The 15,703-nt window shown below is 38.1% G+C and overlaps 1 protein-coding gene across 2 annotated transcripts in view; it reads right to left on the reverse strand.

The window, feature by feature from the left end:
- LOC133517438 (serine/threonine-protein phosphatase rdgC) overlaps positions 1 to 15,703 on the reverse strand; it is a 115,151-nt gene that overhangs the window by 65,978 nt on the left and 33,470 nt on the right. For both annotated transcript variants that reach the window (XM_061850757.1, XM_061850756.1), the window contains exons 6-9: positions 14,536 to 14,702; positions 13,105 to 13,141; positions 9,898 to 10,047; positions 6,939 to 7,019 (exon numbers count right to left, since the gene is read on the reverse strand). In XM_061850757.1, coding sequence (XP_061706741.1) covers positions 6,939 to 7,019; positions 9,898 to 10,047; positions 13,105 to 13,141; positions 14,536 to 14,702 — 435 coding nt within the window. The remainder of the gene's footprint in view (positions 1 to 6,938; positions 7,020 to 9,897; positions 10,048 to 13,104; positions 13,142 to 14,535; positions 14,703 to 15,703) is intronic.

Consider the following 15,703-nt stretch of genomic DNA (forward strand, 5'->3'; position numbering starts at 1 on the left):
TTAACAAGATAAAGTTTGCTATCGACATTTGGGCCATGGACTGTCATAGTAAAGTTTTGGCACAGCTGACATCAACAGTAGTTTCAGTGCTTAATTGACAGTTGGACGGAAAACTTCTAGTAAGTATTAGACGACCGACACAGAGCACAAAAGTTAACGAGTTAACCGGTGCTCATTGCCAAAGCATTAAATTACGCGGAAAGAGAGAGTCCAAAAGAAAAAAAAAGTTAGGTACCTATAAAATGTACATAGATGTCATATACTAATAGTAGAAGATACGGAACCTAATAAGGCCGCCCTTTACCGATCTGAAACTTATATTTTATGAAACGAAATATGTTCCTGAACATATATAAATAGTATTGCCTCAAGAAATATGGTCACGGCAATTTTTTTATACACTTCACCGATTTACCTACCGAACGAATTAAATTGCAATGAAAAGTATACAACTTATACAACATGAATCAGTTAGGATGCCTATCTTTTTAAGATAGATAGGCAACAACATAATACTAACCATAAAAAGATAGAAAACCTAACTGATTCATGTTGTATACTTTTCATTGAAACTGAGTTCGTTCGGTGGGCAAGCCGGTGAAATTTAAAGAAAACAATTTTTTTTTCGATATTTTTGAATATTACCATAACCATATTTCTTGAGGCACTACTATTTATATATGTTCAGGAATTTTATTTCATAAAATATAGGTATCATCCGGCAGCCAGACCGGTGAAGATCAGCCTTATTTATTACCGTATCCTCTACTACTATTAGTACCGTATAATCCGTATATGACATCTATGTCATTTTATGTAGGTACTTAACTTATCTTATACCTTTAAACGAGCAATTCTTGTATATATATATTTCTGTGATCTCGGAAACGGCTCTAACGATTTCGCTGAAATTTGGTATATGGGGGTTTTTGGGGGTATACAATCTATCTAGATTAGACTTATGTTTAGGAAAACGCGTGTTTTCGAGTTTTCATGCGTTTTTCTTTCGACGCAGAATATGGTCGCTAATTTCGTGTTGCTGGCCACTGTCCGTCTGGTCCAGCGGATTAAGTAAGACGCGGACTGCTAAACGAGTGTTACGGGTTCGAATCTCGCCCGGTGATTAAGAGCCCTTAATCCTTGGAGCGTTCTCCGATTTCACGAAATAACGCTCGATAGATGGCGTTGGCGCTCGGTACGCGAGCGCCGGCAACGCGACGCGCGTTTCAATGCAGACTAGAATAATCTTGATAGTTTTCAATATAATTTCAAGCAACATTAATTTTAGTGTCATATGATATCATATGGGCACTCTTTATTTTATTGTATATGCACAGTAGTTTTTTTTTTATGTACACTACTACTAAGTGTACAGACTACAGAGTGTACTATAACCCTTGCTCTTTATTCTGTCTCTTTCACACCAATGGAAAATGAAGAAGTTACTAAATGACTGCAGGTATAAATAAAGTATATTAGTGCGATAGAGAGACAGATAGTGTTTCGTTGTCGTATCGTAAACGATTGGCATGTTGGCCACACACTTGCTTAGTGCCTAGCCAAAATACCAATCGTTTGCGTATATTAGTGCGATAGAGAGAGAGTAGTGTTTCGTTGTCGTATCGTAAACGATTGGCATGTTGGCTACGCACCCATGATACCTAGCCAAGAAGCCAATCAATTGCGCATATTAGTGCGATAGAGAGACAGATAGTGTTTCCTTGTCGTAGCGTAAACGTTTGGCATGTTGGCTATGCACCCATGCTGCCCAGCCAAGATGCCAATCGTTTGTGCATATTAGTACGAGAGAGAGACAGATAGTGTTTCGTTGTCGTATCGATTGGCATGGTGGCTACGCACCCATGCTGCGTAGTCAAGATGCCAATCGTTTGCGCACATTAGTGCTATAGAGTTTCAGTGTTATTTGAAATCACGTTAGGGTTTGTATTATTATTTTTGACCCGAATGAAGTCCATCCAGGTTCTTATGATGGAGTCAGGAGTTGGTCACCAGAACTCCTAATCTACTCATTATAATTCCATCGTGCTTGGGCTCAAAAGATTTGCCCTGACGAACACCATCGATCTAGATGAGGTCCAGGGTCTCATGACGGAGTCAGGAGTTGGTCACCAGAACTCCCCAGAACTCCTAATCTACTCATCATAACTCCATCGAGTTTGGGCTCAATAGATTTACCCTGATGAGCACCATCAATCTAGATGAAGTCCAGGGTCTCATGATGGAGTCAGGAGTTGGTCACCATAATTCCTAATCTACTCATCATAACTCCATCGTGTTTGGGCTCAATAGATTTGCCCTCACGAGCACCATCAATCTAGATGATGTTCAGGGTCTCATGATGGAGTCAGGAGTTGGTCACTAGAACTCCTACTCTACTCATCATAACTCCATCGTGTTTGGGCTCAATAGATTTGCCCTGATGAACACCATCGATCTAGATGAGGCCCAGGGTCTCATGATGGAGTCAGGAGTTGGTCACCAGAACTCCTAATCTACTCATCATAACCTCATCGTGTTCGGGCTCAATAGATTTGCCCTGACGAGCATCATCAATCTAGATAAAGTCCAGGGTCTCATGATGGAGTCAGGAGTTGGTCACTAGAACTCCTAATCTACTCATTATAATTCCAACGTGTTTGGGCTCAAAAGATTTGCCCTGACGAACACCATCGATCTAGATGAGGTCCAGGGTCTCATGATGGAGTCAGGAGTTGGTCACCAGAACTCCTAATCTACTCATTATAATTCCATCGTGTTTGGGCTCAAAAGATTTGCCCTGACGAGTACCATCGATCTAGATGAAGTCCAGGGTCTCATGATGGAGTCAGGAGTTGGTCACCAGAACTCCTAATCTACTCATTATAATTCCATCGTGTTTGGGCTCAAAAGATTTGCCCTGACGAGTACCATCGATCTAGATGAAGTCCAGGGTCTCATGATGGAGTCAGGAGTTGGTCACCATAATTCCTAATCTACTCATCATAACTCCATCGTGTTTGGGCTCAATAGATTTGCCCTCACGAGCACCATCAATCTAGATGATGTTCAGGGTCTCATGATGGAGTCAGGACCTGGTCACTAGAACTCATAATCTACTCATTATAATTCCATCGTGTTTGGGCTCAAAAGATTTGCCCTGACGAGTACCATCGATCTAGATGAAGTCCAGGGTCTCATGATGGAGTCAGGAGTTGGTCACCAGAACTCGTAATCTATTTATCATAACTCCATCGTGTTTGGGCTCAATAGATTTACTCCGACAAGCACCATCAAATTACCATTATGATGAATAGATTAGGAGTTCTGGTGACCAACTACTGAGTCCATCATGAGACCCTCAACTTAATCTAGATCGATGGTACTCGTCAGGGCAAATCTTTTGAGCCCAAACACGATGGAGTTATGATGAATAGACTAGGAGTTCTGGTGATCAACTCCTGACTCCATCATGAGACCCTGGACCTCATCTAGATCGATGGTGCTCGTCAGGGCAAATCTTTTGAGCCCAAACACGTTGGAATTATAATGAGTAGATTAGGAGTTCTAGTGACCAACTCCTGACTCTATCATGAGACCCTGGACTTTATCTAGATTGATGATGCTCGTCAGGGCAAATCTATTGAGCCCGAACACGATGAGGTTATGATGAGTAGATTAGGAGTTCTGGTGACCAACTCCTGACTCCATCATGAGACCCTGGGCCTCATCTAGATCGATGGTGTTCATCAGGGCAAATCTATTGAGCCCAAACACGATGGAGTTATGATGAGTAGATTAGGAGTTCTGGTAACCAGCTCCTGACTCCATCATGAGACCCTGGACCTCATCTAGATTGATGGTGCTCGTCAGGGCAACTCTATTGAACCCAAACACGATGGAGTTATGATGAGTAGATTAGGAGTTCTGGTGACCAGCTCCTGACTCCATCATGGGACCCTGGACCTCATCTAGATTGAAGGTGCTCGTCAGGGCAACTCTATTGAGCCCAAACACGATGGAGTTATGATGAGTAGAGTAGGAGTTCTGGTGACCAACTCCTGACTCCATCATGAGACCCTGGACCTCATCTAGATCGATGGTGCTCATCAGGGCAAATCTTTTGAGCCCAAACACGTTGGAATTATAATGAGTAGATTAGGAGTTCTAGTGACCAACTCCTGACTCCATCATGAGACCCTGGACTTTATCTAGATTGATGATGCTCGTCAGGGCAAATCTATTGAGCCCGAACACGATGAGGTTATGATGAGTAGTTTAGGAGTTCTGGTGACCAACTCCTGACTCCATCATGAGACCCTGGGCCTCATCTAGATCGATGGTGTTCATCAGGGCAAATCTATTGAGCCCAAACACGATGGAGTTATGATGAGTAGATTAGGAGTTCTGGTGACCAGCTCCTGACTCCATCATGAGACCCTGGACCTCATCTAGATTGATGGTGCTCGTCAGGGCAACTCGATTGAACCCAAACACGATGGAGTTATGATGAGTAGATTAGGAGTTCTGGTGACCAGCTCCTGACTCCATCATGAGACCCTGGACCTCATCTAGATTGAAGGTGCTCATCAGGGCAACTCTGTTGAGCCCAAACACGATGGAATTATAATGAGTAGATTAGGAGTTCTAGTGACCAACTCCTGACTCCATCATGAGACCCTGGACCTCATCTAGATCGATGGTGTTCGTCAGGGCAAATCTTTTGAGCCCAAACACGATGGGATTATAATTAGTAGATTAGGAGTTCTGGTGACCAACTCCTGACTCCATCATGAGAACTTGGACTTCATCCGGGTCAAAAATAATAATGCAAACCCTAACGTAATTTCAAGTGAAAATGCGTTTTTCAGAAAATCGCAGCCAAATAACACTAGACCTTACTCATAGTGTTGTGTTCCTGCCGGTGAGTAAGGTTGCCAGAGCTCAACGAGGGGTGGGAGGGGGTTAGGGTCGGCAACGCGCATGTAACTCCTCTGGAATTGCAGGCGTACATATGCGGGCCGTATGCTTGTTTGCCACCGACTTAGTATTAAAAAAAAAGTAACACTGAAAATCCATCAATAAGCGAGTCTGTTAGGCATACTGTAAAAAATGAACTTTTATTAAGATTTTCTAATCGCAGTATATAGCACTTCTCGGAACTCCGTAGCTGATTACGATCGCAACGAATGCCTGACAATCGAGCACAGGTCCGTCCTCTAAGCGCGCTCCGCGCGGACTGAGAGCGGGGCGTCGCTGCTGCGTGATTTATACTTGTTTTAAAAAAATATAAATTTACGGTAATGTAGGTCCCATAGTTACGATTTTTTTTTTATAGGTTAACATAAAGTTACAGTTTGCTATAATATTATTTTTAAAGCAAAATATGCGTACAATTTGCGGAAATAAAATATAATAAAACCCTGTTTTCGCCAAAAAAATTAAGAAAACTCGGAAGGTATTTTATCAGTTTTTTCAAATGAATCTTCGATTGTTAATCATTCCAGCCCCTCGTACGAGATATGTTGAATCAAATTGTAGTCATTCATGTACCAAATGATTCTTGTTTATAGCAAAATTGAGAACCGAAACGCCACATCTCACTGCAAAATTTGGAAAAGACTCCCAAAAAACCTCATTAAAAAAGAGGTTTAAAAGAGAAAATGAAAATTTGAACTGTTGGAGCCGCTAGTTTAGGAAACGATTATTTAAGTACGTTACCAGTTTTTGAATAAATACTAATAGTTACGTCGTAATCTTGAATGAAAAAGGAAGCATTTTACAAAATACGCTCGTCTGTAGGAATAAGGACTCTTAACTTTTGTTTTTTTTTTATATGTTCAAGTTTATATATAATTATTTAATTTTTATTGTTTTAGACAAGTTTAATTTAGTATAAAAATGTAGTTAAGATTATCACCTATAGACCACCATATTACAATAAATAGTTATAACCGAGCAAAGCTCGGTCGCCCAGGTACTATATTTTATATGACAATATGTTGTGTCTATTACTATTTTTAAGTTAAATAAAACATGAAAAATTAGTTATGAAGAAATTACACACACACAAACAGTCCAGTACTATAAGTGTATAAACTAACACCAGCAATCAATTGCAAATGCAATTTGATGCACTTCATTGCAGCTTTGTAGTTTATTTAGTTGGCGAAATTTATAGAATACAGATTCCACACATTATTAGTTCAGATTATAAAAATAACTTACTTTAGTTTCATCCGATAGGCAGAACGGAGAAGGTCGGCCTCATTACCGTATCTTATAACTTATTAAATTAAGACAAAAACAGACCAAGGGGAAACTTTATTGTGTAGTATATAGGTGCGTAATATGTACTACGAGTATGTAATTATAATATAAACAAGAAAAAGGAAGAATATTCGAAGCACCTTCGTCTTTTTAATGGGATGACAATATTTCAAAATATTATTAAGTTGTACTTGATTTTTATCATACTTTTTGTACTGACGGTTTAAAAATTAGAGGAGCGTGATCACGTTTATGTGGACTTTCGGAGGGATTATTTCCCTAATTATTGACTTTACCAAAAATACCTAAGATTGGAGCGAATAAGGAATCATTCTCACTTTAAAAAAAAAAATACGACCTTGCGGACGTCATTGATATAAATATATTATGTATACATGCGTATATCAGCTAAATCGCGGATAGACCTGGCGGACGGGCATGGTGAAACTATAAGGGTACCTAGTTAACTACGGGAGCCTTTCTCATTGAATATAGCCAAGTTTACTTACGTATACTTACACGTACTTAAGTACGAGTAGATATATGCATAAATTCATAACATGAATGTATGGTATTCTAGCCTACTGAGCACCTGAACGTGAGCATTCGTCAGATCGATACCACCGAAGTGGACTGCTGAATAATACATAGATAGTGTACGAATGGCTAACCTGTTTCCACTCCACCTTGTCAATGACCTCGGAGCCTGGCGCGCAGTTCTCCGAGACCGGTGGCCGCAGCAGCGACACATACTGCAATAAAACGGATATATTAGCCTTTCCAATATACCTCTCCGAAATTCCAGAGGATAATTTATTTTGATGGGTAGTGTAATAAAATTTGGTCACCCTTCCCTATCTATCCTCTTCCTATTTAATTCCCTAAATGCAATTACACGTCGATACGAGTATCGGCGTCTAATTGATTTGAGCTGTAAAGAAAGAGCGCTTGTTCCTGGTAAGGGCATTTATTCGTGTGATGAGCATGGATATTTGTTCCTGAGTCATGGGTGTTTTCTGTGTATTTAAGTATTTATAATTATTTATATATTATATATATCGTTGTCTAAGTACCCTCAACACGAGCCTTACTGTGGGACTTAGTCAATTTGTGTAATAATGTCCTATAATTTATTTATTTATTTGTTAATGAAATCAAAATAAACTATAAATATTTAATTGCTTTTACAAAAATATGAGAAGTTTCCCATTTTTTTTCCATGTATAAAATTTCCAAATTCCTATTGTAAAGTTTTTGTAGGCACACCATAAATCCAAAACTATCTTCATTGAAACTTTCCTTGTCTTATAATATATACTTAAGAAAATCTTCTGTAATGTATCTTAAGAAAAGTAGATAGATAGGTATCTATTTTTTTGGTACTTTCCAGAGTACTGCTGTGAGAGGTAAGTATTTCTCTTTAACCCTGTCAATACACTGAACCCTCTTTTTACATTTATTCCTAGCCAGAATCTTACTACCTTGACCATTAAAAGCTAATCTCGTAAAATGGTCAACGAATTCAAAAGTATTGAAACTTGTCTAGTTAGTTTGCAATGCTATAGGTACTTATTACCAGATCCGGACTTCTGGCAGCCATAGTAGTAAGCTTAGTACCTACTTATATTATAGATTGCAAACTGTCTAATAGTTTTGTTAATTTTGAAATCGTTGAGTAAGTATTTACCGAGGCTAGCTCTCCGTCTATCAAGAGGTCACAAAAGTATAAGTGACACGAGGCCCAGTGTGGGTCTAGCGATATAGATCTAACCTTGCCATGTTCGGTGCGAGACTGAGCCCTGCTGCTGGTACGTGACAAGAAATCCCTAATTTAATAATACACAATACCAGATATCTATACAGTCCATCATATTTACCTCTTCATACACGAGGCAAAGCAAGTTATTCTGCGGTGTAGAAATCGATTCAGCAGTTTGAAGAGTATCAGCTCTTTTCCAAAATGATGTTACCCCGAGATGTTACAGTATGGTTAAGGTTATGGAGGTGGTACAGTGTGGTTTTCCCGAGGGGCTTTAGTATAGGGTTCTTCAAAAAAGGAGTGTACAGGTTTTTAAAGGGTCGGCAACGCGCACGTAATATCTCTGGTATTGCAGGCGTCGATAGGTTACGGTGACTGTTTACCATCAGGCAGGCCGTATGCTTGTTTACCACCGACGTGGTATGAAAATGATGTAAAGCAATTTTAGCATAAAATTAAAAGCGTAGGGGTTCTTTTATTTCAATTTTAATTTAATCGTTATCTGCAGATGATTGCGGACACGCTGGACTGGGCCGTCCTCGGCCGTTTAATGGATCTGCAGGTTATGAGAATTTCAAGGGATACATGACACTATGGAGGGGGGGCGGGGGTCTGATATTTTTGAGGTGTTGCATATTTTTATTTTCTTATTTTTTTTTGCTTTCTTTTTAATATAGTCTAACATACTTAATAAGTGTTACTAACTAAATTTAAAAGTGTAAAAACACTGTCTTGGGTGAAACCGAAAAACACTGTCTTGGGTATCCAGAGGCCGTGAGTTCAGGTCTCACCCAAGACGTTGTTTTTCTACTTTTAAATTTATTCTAAGCTTAATAGCATCGTTTGCAGACGTTTCTGCTTGTTAAAAAATAATTTTGTTACTAACCATAATATGGAATTAACCTATGTATTCTGATTTTTTTTTTTTTTTTTTATATATATAGTGATTATTTTTATCATCCCAAACAGAACGTATTGATCAAACATATTCGATAAGTTGTACTCGTAACACGTCCAGTACCCAAATTAAACCAGTTACCTAATATATTTACAGTCAGCATGAAATAGATGAAGTAGGGAGATCACAGCCAAAGTGAGCAAATATGTATACCGTACTTTTGTTACCATAGTGACCTTAAGTATGTGTTCCGATTTATTTGGTCACTATGGCCGTCACCATCATATCTTTATAATGTATATACCTACTTGTGAACTGTTTCATAGTAAATCCGAGAAATAGTAACTCGTGAAATTTTCACGGCTTCATGAAGTGTTTGACGTACTCTAGCCACAAATTTTTAAGGTAAGCCATTACAACCATGACGAATTTACATAATACGCTATTTCCAGAATGCTGAACGACTTCTTCGTATAGGTACGCGTTTTTATTTGAATATGCTCTTCTTCTTGACATCCTGAATATATTATTAATCTTAAGAGAGAAGTATATCACGTATTTTGTACTATACAAAAAAAAGAAAACGTTTTTCCACTTCTAAATATTTCCATTCTCCATGATTGTTAACCCCCGACGCAAAAAGAGAGGGGTGTTATATAGTATGTTATTAACATAATAAAAAACTAGGTTTTTAGGTTTTACTTTTTTTCAAAAGAAGAATAAATAAATAAATAGTATATTATGCTGAAGCGATTGACATCAAAATCAAAGTAATTTGTTAAGAATTAGTTAATGGAAACCGTTTCCTCCCGAAATGGAATTTCATAAAAATTACCGTTACTTCGTTAGAATCAAAAAGCTATTCTTCCCTTTTAACCTTGGTCTATCGTCGTACTCAGAATAACTAATGTACTTATCTCGTACCCGCCAGGAAGGAGTTCGCCTCCAAACTGTTTATCTCCAGAATACGTACTTTGTCTCTCTCCAAGCTTCGGATCATGTCCAGGTCAGTGGTGTCGGAAATGCCGCCGTGCACCACGAACACGCGGTTGTTGATGATGGTGCCCAGCGGAAGCCAGCGGTACACGCCCTCTATCAGCTTCAGTAGGCGCTCGGCGTTGTGCTGTATATGATATAATCAGTTGAGTGAGGAAAAAAGGGCAGCAATGGGCGGTGCAGTCTGTCTGTCTCTCTAAGGCGACCCTATAGATAGAGCAACCTTTTCCGCTCCCTTTTTGGAAGGAGTGTATCGGGTGACTCTACTAGATGAACTTAAATGATAATTAATGTATATGGTAAATAGGGCTCGATGCGTAAAAATGATCTTATGACAGACAAAAGGGAGCATTATATATTAAAACAAACATAAGTTTTATCGAAATTCTAATTATATTTCAATAGAAATGGATAACGATAGGTACATCCCAAACATGTCGCGCTTATAGGTATTTAGTAACTACTAACTACGTCAGAATAGACGGTATTACTGCAATGTTCCGCTGCCATATAATAGTGCAGCACTAGCACTTATACATACATACTATACATACTAACTATGCCTGAAAGAGTTTTTTGAAAATTATAACAGATATTAAAATATGACATGCATCAAGGCGGTTTGTTTACAGAGAGCCGACCGGGAAACGCGAAACTCGAAATTTCGCTATAAGTATTTCTCTTTATCTCTCGATTAAACAAGAGTCAGGTAACGAAATTTCGATTTCTTTTTTGTTTCGCGGTAGGCCCTTAGAGAGTGGCGCGCCCTACGCGAAGTATTGCACAATATTCCCTATTTTTATTTTAGAATTAGCTGGCTATTATAATATTCAACTAATGTATGTATGTATGTCACTTTATTGCACATAAACAGGTAAACAGGTACAGGTATGAGCATAATTTCTTGCTTTATCCCCCGAAATCCCAGGCTCTAATACAGCTGTTCGCCAAACCATGAGTTAGGTTTATCCCTCGTTTACGCATCAGTATTAATGCAAAGGGATTAAGTAGTTTTCTCAGGCGTATTTAAGCAAGTTGTCAATTGTGCTTGACTTGGGATGAGATAAGGGTCTATAGTGCTGGTTATTTAGTAATTTAAAAAGTGGCATGATTAAACCTCGAAAGCTTATACGCTGTAGGTAACCTTTTTATTCTGAATTACCAAAGTGCTCGGGAAAATAAAATCCGTCTGAAGATTGCGGCAACTCAATTTAAGAATGTGAGCCACGTTCGAGTGCATCTTTCTTATGTGCCTTGAAGTTTGCTTAAACCTACCTACTCAGTGTTTCAGCAGCTGCAAATACTAATACCAAAGGGAATTTGAAATAGAGGTGGCTTGTCAAAGAAAATTTTGTAGCCACAGTAAATTTACTGCCGTAGCCATTTGACTTTGCTCTTCATTATTTCATTGATGTGTTAAATTTTAAAATATCAAAAAGTGGCGCCAACTTACCGGGCACTACCCAAAGGTTGTGGCGCCATCGCCTGAAACGATGCCGCCATACCTTTGGCCTTTGATCTATTAGATGGCGCCACTTTTTGATATTTTACTAATTAAACGCATATCAGTGAATGGATAAGGATCAAAGTCAAATGGCATTCTAAAAGTTTTAATAATGTGTCGAAAGATGGCAGTAAATTTACTGTGACTACAAAGTTTTCTTTGACAATCCACCTCTATTTCAAATTCTCCTTGCTAATACAAATACGAATATGTATCTACAAATGGACCGTTTTCAGAACAGCGCGTTGCACATTGCATTCTAAATAGGTACAAAGCTGTAGTCGCACGGAATGTGTGAAAATGGAAATATAGGCCGGCTGACGCAACTAGGAACAAAAAAAGTTTTGTATGGAGTTTGTTTCGCAAAGCTTTGCCAACGAAGAAAAATAAAACGTCAGTGCTATTTATTGTGTCAAGTTTACATCAAGTCAACTGTCAGCCTAATTATTTTGTTTGTTATGAAGGCTTCAAATTTTTGTTCGGGTATTTCGTGCAATTTATTTTTTATTTAGAGAAAAAAACGAAAATAGTGAACCGTGATCAGAGTAAAGAGCGAGTTTGTTACAATGCCACCGAGAAAACGGTTTACTAAGTGTGAAATATGTGGTAAGCGAGCCACTCGAGGAAATCACGAAAAAAGGGATTTTATGGCGAAATTTCCCTTGAATCTAGACCTGTAAGTATTGCTTTAGATACTTTTGACCTTATTCTGGTGCAGCTGGCTTGAAACACATCGAAAATTAGATATTTTATATTATTTTTAGTTGTGAACTAGGGATGTACTAAAACTATCGATAACTGTATGTTTATTTGTATATCAGTGTAAATAATTAAAAAAAATATGTAAAATTTCATGTCAACTTGCAAAGTGCTATTTTGATCCTTCCTAGTGGGGAAGAAAAAGCCCCTTTGCAACAAGGTGTTCTAAAAAAAAATTTGGGTCCACATTAAGCCCGACCACGTATATTAGTCAACTCGTAGAACTATCCACTATATAACATACAACTTAAATGTGGACTCGATCCTAACCTTATTTCGAGTACAACATTTGTAGACAGGAGTCTATGTTTCAACTCTCCCCATTTTATCGATATCGACAAGAAACGCAAGCGTGTAGCGTACTACACTATTTAAATCGCATATGTTGGTACTATGGTTCTTTGACAGTTCTTTGTCGTACATTTTGGCAATGATTTGCGAAACAAACTCGCTAGTATGGGAGTCCCGTCTCTTAAAACGTAATGAATATATGCTCTTTTATATAGGCGCGTTTAAGAGCAATTCCTAGCTGAGCAACTTTTCAAATCTCGAATTTTTTAAATGTCGCGCTGCGGTGGGCGGGAGCGGGAGCTATCTAAGTGTAAGTGCGCGCACACAGACGCGAGACTCGAGCGCTCGCTCATTGCATGCTCAGTTCACTGTAGCATTCCTGTTGCTAACAATTGCTTCACGTCACGTATTCGATTTAAAAAGTTTTATGCGACCAACCCAGTGAGACCAACCCGAGTGCTCATCTAAACAAAACGATTCCAGTTACTGTTTAATTTTTATTAAGCTCAAATTACATTTCATACTTTGCATGTCAAAAATGGTAATATTAGTATAAATATTATTCAAGTTGCTTGTTCATAGTCATAGTCGTGTTTGTTTTAGATATACAGGTAACTCAGGTATACTCACCCGGTATTTCTGATGCACCTCCTTTATGAAACCATACCTGCGAAATATATAATATTGATACTTAATAACCTTGTGTATATATCCACATTTACAAAAAAAAAAAACTACCGTTTATGAAATGAAATAACTTATGAATCTTATGATACGTATGTCTGATGAACGCTACACAGACCTACCATGACGTGTCTCGCCCCTTTACTATTAAACTTTACTATCGTAACAGCAGCCTACCCTGCGCGGATCGGGGGTGGACGGGGACTAAATTACTGAATAAGTCAAAATTAAATGACAAGTAGGGATTCCTATTTCGATAAACACACTTATCGATGCTTATCTTCTAAACTATTTAATCGCTTCCAGTTTTGTGTGTAAAAATGTAATCCGCTTATTTTATATCGTTTTTTTTTAGCTGTTTTATAATAAAAACTATAAAAAAGAGTTTAACGATAGAATTATTCTTCTCCAAACGACTATGAATTTTTCACTTTTATGTAGACATAGCTACAGTGTTTTCTCTAGTATTGTCAGGTAAATTATTTTGCGAAACATGACATTATGGTACATAAAACGAAAATGTGTTGTTTTCGAATCTGATTTCATTTATCAAATGCAAAATAGATTAAGCCGTACCGTGCAACTTAAGTAGGTACAATATACCCACCAGCCGCTAGCAGCTGATGTTCGGTGAAAGAAGGTAGCCTAGCGAGAGCGAACCAAACATCCGGCTAACAGGAAGATTTTATGACATCTAAAGAAATAAAACAGGATTATAAAAAATGACAAGGAAATGAACATACAAAATAGACTAAAAACCTACATGGAGACATCGATATAGCCACACTAAACTCAATAAAAGACTTGTAATCTATAATTTCTATTTGCATTTCGTTTACAGTAACAAACAGCGATTACAGACCGCCAACATGCAAATCGCTTACGCTCCGTAGCGATCGAAACGCGACTGTCATAGTTGCACTAATATGGAAGAGCGATAGAGAGATACAAAGCGTTTCGTAGCCGTAGAGATAGCAGTTGTCACCTTGGCTAGGCCAGCAGCCTCTACAAATCCGAAAACCGTTGAATAATGGGTCTTACTATCAAAAGAAGTTTGGCTGGCACACTGTTTCGACGACCGGTCTGGCCTAGTGGTTAGTGACCCTGCCTATGAAGCCGATGGTCGTGGGTTAGAATCCCGGAAGGGCATTTATTTGTATGATGAGCACAGATATTTGTTCCTGAGTCATGGATGTTTTCTATGTATTTAAGTATTTGCATATTATTATATATCGTTGTCTAGTACCCACAACACAAGCCTTGTTGAGCTTACCGTGGGACTTAGTCAATTTGTGTAAGAATGTCCCTAAAATATTTATTATTTATTGTTATTAACTATAGTTGTCTAGATAAGACATACCTACATAGAAGTATTACCTTTGGTTCATAATCAAATCTTCATGGTTGCCGCGGTTGAGGTACACCCCTCCAGGAAATGCCAGCATGCATCCTAGCAGCAACAGGAACACCTCCAAGCCCTTCTTTCCTCGGTCTACAAAGTCCCCGTTGAATATGTACGGATTCTCCGGCGATGGTAATCCATTCTGTATAATGAAATTCACAAACTTTTTATCAACTCTATAAACAAGAAAATTTATTCAAGATAATCAATATTTTTAAATTACACAGTTATTATTCATTGGATGGTAAAACTTTTTATTTATTATTGCAATTATTTTCAAACAAAAATAGTCTCTTTCGTGAAAGAGACCGCCGTACAATACTTAGATTTAAAGCCTTGATGATAAGACAATGGATAAGAGGGAAGTGACGAGAGGGAAGTTGGAAGAGGCTGACGCGGCTCGACTTCAACTTACAACTCAATATCATTTTGATCGCACAGTTTTGATAGCTCGAGCGAAGTGCGATTCTTGCGAAATTAAGTTACATTTTTATTTTTTTCAGCAATATTTATGGACTTTGTATCTGTGCCTAAGTGTAACCGCTTTTTAAACTCATTCATAACAAACAAAGACTGACTCCCTGGGTACAATCTAAAAATCAATATCATTTTGAACTCATTTTGATCGCACAGTTTTGATAGCTCGAGCAAGATGCGCGCATCGCTGCATGTAATAACAAACTAATAGATTATTAAGGACTTCAAATACCGCTCCTAATAGTTCGAAAAGTTACAGATTCCAGGAGTAATACGTTTTTTTAACGTGTATTTTCGACTAAAATTCACTGAAACATTCAGGTACAGTCAGCATAAAATATATGTATAGAGATAGCCAACATGGCCATATATATCGTAAGGTGTGTTAAGAAATAAGGATGTGTTCCGATATATTTGGCCACTTTGACCGTTACTATCTATTTATGTTACTGTACTACCTATCCTAGACACTATCGAAAACATACACTGAACATTAAACAAATATACAAACCTAATATTGATTTTAATCAATTAAGTGGCAGTATCATCGTCATCATTGCTTGTATCGCAACTGTCATTGTACTTAATGATATATTGATTATATTGGTTGTCAATAATTTCAACTTTTTGGTATTGCTCTCTCTTCATTTAAATCTTAGTACCTAA

This window comes from Cydia pomonella, chromosome 4 (assembly GCF_033807575.1).
Source record: "Cydia pomonella isolate Wapato2018A chromosome 4, ilCydPomo1, whole genome shotgun sequence".
Taxonomy (NCBI): domain Eukaryota; kingdom Metazoa; phylum Arthropoda; class Insecta; order Lepidoptera; family Tortricidae; genus Cydia; species Cydia pomonella.